Consider the following 6,010-nt stretch of genomic DNA (forward strand, 5'->3'; position numbering starts at 1 on the left):
TAAGACACAACCTTTTTGGTGAAAAGCCATTGGAAGCAGTATCACGTGAGAATGTTTAGGTCATCCTTACAAGAAAACATTTTGCTACTTCAGTCATTGGCCTGGTTTGCTTGTCCCTGAAAACTTTAGGTAAGGCTTGCCTACAAGACTAGAGGAAACAATGCCATTGTCTTAATCTTTATAATGAGGCTTCAGCATAACTTGCGTTTTAGCTCAGGGGCCTTCAGGTAAAAGGACTGTCCTTCAATAGCCGAAGCGGGGGAAGTCTTGCCCCCAGGGCTGTGCAAACTAATTGCACCCAGAGATAACTGATGAAACACTGATGGGCTCAGTGGGTCGGTTGGGGAGCACATGACCCCAGCAGTCAGGTCAGGAAGGTCATGCCCGGTTGCGTTGAAACCACTTGATGCAATTTGATCTGAGGCTATCTTGCATGCTTTCTCTAGCAAGGAATCAATGTATTTATGGTAGGCTTCCATTCGGATCTGCACGTGCTTCTGGACCTGGTCATGCAGCCAGGCAAACGTTTAGCGCAATCTGCTTAAATAATCAGGGCTCATAAGAAACTGCGCAGATAGAGGTGTATCAGACTAAGATGAACCAAATGTCTGGGATTCAATTGGCAGAATTAACTAAAGTGCTTCTTGATTTCTTATCACATGATAAGTATGGCTAACATTAAACTTTGAAAATAAAAGTGATATTCAGGTTGGGAACGGGTAGTCATGCTGTTGGATTTAGATTATCCAGCCAAGCTTCTAATTGTTGGATGACTTTACAGTCTTCAATGCATCCTATCTCATAATGTAACTTCTGCAAAGATTAAATACGTACAGTTTCTCACTTTAAGAAAAAATAATCAGTTATATTATGCTACCAGGAAGAACGTAATAATACTGTAGGCATTTAAATATCTCATGAATGAAACATATAGTTCTAGGACCTTCTGAAGGGGAGGAGGAGGAGGAGAAGGAGAAGAAGAACGTAATAATACTGTAGGCAGAAAGCAGTAGCTTCACCAAATGTCATTTAAATATCTTATGAATGAAACACATGGTTCTAGGACTTTGATTTGTCAAACGTCATTTAAATATCTTATGAATGAAACGTACGGTTCCAGGACCTTTTGTCTGCTTTAAGTCAGGTCATATAATGGTTCAAATTAGTAATACAGAAACCCCACCATAAGGAATTTTTAGGAAACCAGTAATACTTTGGAGAGGTAAAAAAGGCTTACAAAATAGCTGTAGGATTAAATAGAATATTGCTTTGACAGCTTCTGATGGTAGTTATGAGGTGATGCAGAGAAAACTTAAAGGTAGAGAAGCAAAGAAGAACAAGAATTACCAAGCAAAAGAAAACAAAGGGAGTTACCTCCACTTGTTCATGCAGTCTTCGTTGTACTTCCATTTGTGCCCTTAGTGCCTCTTTGACTTCCTGACCCCTAAAAGCAGCAGCAACATTAGGTGTATATTTTTTGGCACTATATAACAAATTCATCCATTGAGAATATAACTCATGCATTATGCAACTCTTCAAATCATTTATCCATAATCAACATTTAAACAAACTTTTTCTTTTGCAACATTTTTATGAAGCTTAATATTTCAGAAAAAGATATTTTGAAAGTGGGATCTTACTCATTCACATCAGGAGTAGGCAATCTTGGAGACAAACCACTGCTGCTCGGGTTTTCTAAAGGGTAGGAAGCTGAAATTTTGAGATCCAGAGCATAAGAATATGTTAGTTTAAGGCTCAGCATAACCTAGTAGTTTCTATGTCATATAAAAATGAAAGAGAATATATGGATCTTCTAAAGTGGATTGGATGCTGAAGTATAAAGGTCATGGCCATACTACAGCATAGTAATTTCACTAAGAAATAGTAATTGAATAATTGCATTCTGCTGCAACTATCAGCAGCTTATAACCCTGGTCCAAATTACAAGAAATGAAAGGAAAGATGTTGACAATTTATCCTTTTTAATTTGAAATGCACAGCTGTAGGTGCCAGCTGAGCTGGAATGCTTAATCAATCCAAGTAACCAGTAGAACTAAAAATTGTTTGAAAAAGTTGACCTTGATTAAAGGAGATAGTTTTTTGTTTACTATTAATATTGAACAGGGCTAAAGGCTAAGCTCCAAATGTAAATTTTTCATACATCCGGTTTACCATCCATGTAACACTGAAAAACAATCTACATCTGCCTGTCTATTGCATCACTTTCACTCCACAATATATGCAGGCATGATGCAAAATGCTGTAGATGCAAAGGTCTTTCATAGCAACTTGAATCGTGGCCCTGGTTTCAAGTGCCAGTGATGCTGATTCTTGAGACACCAGAACCAACACTAGACCAATGTGGGCATAGCAAATATTTACTCTTTTAATGTTTCAAAGTCAAGAAAATGTTTTCTAAACTTTTTTTTTTTGGGTTCAGCATGGCATCACATATACCATGCTGTCTGGTGACTGGCACACCCTCCAGCGCTGATGGTTAAAACCTTGATGGCAGCCTAGCAACCTCAAAAATTTTTATGCAGGCATCTGAACCTGGCCTTGTCCTTAGGCCAGTAAAAAGCTCAGAATTCCCACATTATTCGATTTATAACAGATAGAATAGCTTGAACTAAAGCTTAATCAAGCTCAAGATCAGTTTGACTGCATTTGAAGACATCTATGGTATTTTCAGTTTTGCACATAGCAAAAAGATGTTTACGTTAGATCATGTTGCTCATTTAATTCGCAAGAAAATATGTCCCTAACATCTTGTCTGTTAAAATAAGAATAATGATGATGATGATGATGATGATGATCAGGATGCAACAAACTGGTACAAAAGAAAACATATTGGCAAACATGAATCATAAAGGAAGGAAAGACCCTAAAAACCTACCATCTTTGGATTGATCAGTCATTTCTTTGCCAGACTGCTTGCCTAATCTGTATTTCTGCCAAACATTAAAAATGAAAAAAGTGAGAACTTCTGTATGGCAGTAGCACTACACTTAACTGTAACTGCAAGTTAATTAAAGAAAGACAAGAAATTCACCTATTAGACTGCAAAAAAAAAAAAAAGCTTTGGAATACCGAGATGTTAAATGATTGCAAAAATACCTGAAGATGACTCTTCAGGTGGAAAAGAGTAAGCCCCTTCACGCCCATTGTTCGCATGATAGTCTTTGGTGTTGCTTCTGCATAAGTAGTAATGCCCTCAACCATATAATACATAGAGTTATAGTGATATCAGAAAGCTCAGATCCTAAAAGTTAGATAAGCTTTTCAGAATGATCGAAAGAATCTTCCATTTGGCATTCAATTTTCATGCCTAGAAGATGACAGTTTTTTTTTTTGGCCGGAGGAAGATGATGGATGTTTACCATATGGCCGCATAAATATAACACAAAAAGAGGAATATAAAGATGAATGTTTCAATCACATAGTTATTCCCAAAATCATCTTACAGAGAATGACTTTTTGCTGGAAAATGTTGCGTTACATCACGTATCACAGATCGACTAACACATGTAATTTTACCAGCAGACAGCATTAAAAGAGTAACATTAAGACAAATAAGTAAAAACTAGCAGAATGTAGCCAATTTTGAAAATTATTTTTATTAAATTTAAGGAACAACCATAGTAATAGCTCGTAACATCTATCGATATGGTAGAAGGGTCTAAAGTAGTATGCAACACTGGATGCAGTGATGCTAACAAGGCAGTGGCAATAAAGCATAACAAAATGAAAAATGTACAACATATTGCATGAGATAGAATATCACTAAGAAACTAGCACAAATACTTTATCTGGTGCCCCTACGATATAAAAATATCAGACACCATGAGTTTCTGTGATTGAGGTATCTTTACCATGAAAACATAGAATTCTTAAAGGTAGAGAACATTAATTTTCAGACTCAAAATAAACTATAGAAGTATAACCTACAGGTGTATCAAGACATCTGTCTTTCTTCCGACTAACCATGTTGATCGCATCAGAAGATTGTCAGGTGAACTGCCTGGTAGAATATCCAAGCTAGGAGGAAAATAATAAACAAGGACCAAACTATAAAGTAAAAGAGTTATCATTAAACTAACATGACTTAGAACATAAGTTGTGACTTGAAGTACAAATAACCTGCAAAGCTGATTAGCACAAATTGAAGAAATGTCAAGATAGAATAGACTATTAGGTATATAGAAAACCAAAAATGGTGCATGACTTTGATAACAGCTATATAACTGGCCCTGTTACCAATGCCCCCTGAAGCATTTCCTAATTACACAGCCCCTCTTTATAAAACTTAGATGGCATCACCAGAGAATTCAATTTTTGTAAAGAAAAACCAATTTTTATAATATGCATAGAGCATGAATGCTGAAAATGCTAGATCCAGCGGGTGCGATGGAAAAAGTGATGCCTATTGGTTGTGGGCTAGGGTGTGGGATGCAACACTACCATCATATGCTAAGTTAAACAAGAGATCTTGATGGAGCAACTATGATATATATTCATTGATGTGCCATCAAAAGTGCACAAAAAATAAAAAAGGGATCATAATTTTATCAAAGCAGCAGTTACGAACTTCATCATGAAATTAAGTGGATTTGACCAACTCTCTTTTCGACACAGAAAGACAAAACCCATAAATGTCTCCCAGAATATTGTCTGGAAATACTAACTGACATAGACAATATTGTAATATGCAATAAATGGAAGTTGCTAGTCACCATTAATTGATGTTGCACAACAAATAAAGGATGAAAAGAACATCAGTAGAGATATACTGCAGTTATCGACCAATGAATTTCCACGTAAAATAAAGGAGTATAAAGGCACAAACAAAGGACCCACATCTAGCAGTTAGCATCCAAGCCCCCAATAGAAATATTTCTTTTTTCAGTAAATCCAATAGAAACATTTTGGATGACAACATTTGAAATTTATCTCAGCACTCAATCCAAAGCCAAGAGAATTGGAATTAGGAGAGAAGCAGTAACAGTGGAAGGAGAAAAAATATATATATCCAAACTAAAAATCACCAAATCACCACTTAAACACAAAGGTTATGACCAAAGTACTACGAATTTGCTGCTCAATGTAAAACAATATCAGCAAACAATAAATGAGAATATAAAACCAACTAAAACAACGGCAGATACAGAAAAACCAGGTGCTTAAAAACCCCTTAAAATCCAAAAGATGCCAACTTTAAGGAAACAAAACAGCAAGATCACAGAAGAAAATCACAAGAAAAAAGAAGGGCATACCTCGCAAGGCAACAAATTCCTACGATCTCTGAGATATTTTGTGGGGGAAAAAAACAAATTCTAGAGAGGAAGGAAGAGAAAAACAGGATAAATTTAACGAAAAACAAACACCAAGATAGCAGACATACCAGCATATTACAGAATACAGAAGAATCCTTCAAAAAAAAATTGTGCATTCCAATTTGCAACGAAGACTGTAAGTGAAAAAAGAAAAGCTTTGGGGGAGAGAGAAAGAGAGAGAAAGGGAAAAGGTACCAACTTTCTGGCCCTCCGAGCTGGGTGACGGCGTCGACGAACCGCTCGTGGAGGTCGGCCGTCCATCGGAGCCGGGGCTTGGGGTCCGCCGTGAGGACGAGCCTCGGGCCGTGGGCCTCCTCCTGGGAAATCGAAGCTTCCGGGCGGTGGAGCACACCAGAGAACATCTCCTTTCGAGAAAAAGGGAACCTTTTGCCCAAAAGGCAGAGAACCTAGAGGAGATCAATCAATAATAAAGAAATAACAACAACAGGGGAAGGGGGAAGAGAAGACCCACTTGGGCTCAAGGGGAGAACCCTGTGGGTTTTTCTATTCTCCTGCACCTCAGCTCATCTCCTGGCAGTTTAGCCCAGCACAGAGAGAGAGAAATGGGGAAGGTGGGGGGTTCCCGGCTCTTAGCGCTGCTGGTGGTTGCCTGTCTCCGTGGCCTTAATGTGAGGTGAGATTTGGCCCTTTTTGGGTTTTGGTCAAGTGGAAGAAAG

The 6,010-nt window shown here is 37.8% G+C and overlaps 1 protein-coding gene across 4 annotated transcripts; it reads right to left on the minus strand.

The window, feature by feature from the left end:
- Nucleotides 1-6,010, minus strand: LOC105060478 (protein PHR1-LIKE 2). 4 transcript variants are annotated; one of them, XM_010944199.4, is made up of 7 exons: nt 5,806-6,010; nt 5,533-5,717; nt 3,118-3,194; nt 2,897-2,951; nt 1,641-1,710; nt 1,375-1,444; nt 1-503 (listed from the first exon to the last, which is right to left on the minus strand). In XM_010944199.4, the coding sequence occupies exons 2-7, from the start codon at nt 5,693-5,695 to the stop codon at nt 192-194; spliced, it is 747 nt and encodes a 248-aa protein (XP_010942501.1). In that variant the 5' UTR covers nt 5,696-5,717; nt 5,806-6,010; the 3' UTR covers nt 1-191. The 4 variants fall into 4 exon arrangements, with proteins under 4 accessions (XP_010942501.1, XP_010942499.1, XP_010942500.1 ...); XM_010944197.4 differs by having other exon boundaries at nt 5,533-5,740; nt 5,806-6,008; XM_010944198.4 differs by having other exon boundaries at nt 5,533-5,740; nt 5,852-6,006.

This window comes from Elaeis guineensis, chromosome 1, assembly GCF_000442705.2.
Source record: "Elaeis guineensis isolate ETL-2024a chromosome 1, EG11, whole genome shotgun sequence".
NCBI lineage: Eukaryota > Viridiplantae > Streptophyta > Magnoliopsida > Arecales > Arecaceae > Elaeis > Elaeis guineensis.

What these genes read in the sequence shown, in the direction of transcription:
- LOC105060478 (XM_010944199.4), bottom strand. Translation starts at nt 5,695, where the DNA reads ATGTTCTCTGGTGTGCTCCACCGCCCGGAAGCTTCGATTTCCCAGGAG. An exon ending in ACCTGAAGAGTCATCTTCAG is followed by an intron (nt 2,952 to 3,117) that starts GTATTTTTGCAA and finishes AATGTTTGGCAG; the next exon opens with AAATACAGATTAGGCAAGCA. An exon ending in GACTGATCAATCCAAAGATG is followed by an intron (nt 1,711 to 2,896) that starts GTAGGTTTTTAG and finishes TCAAAATTTCAG; the next exon opens with CTTCCTACCCTTTAGAAAAC.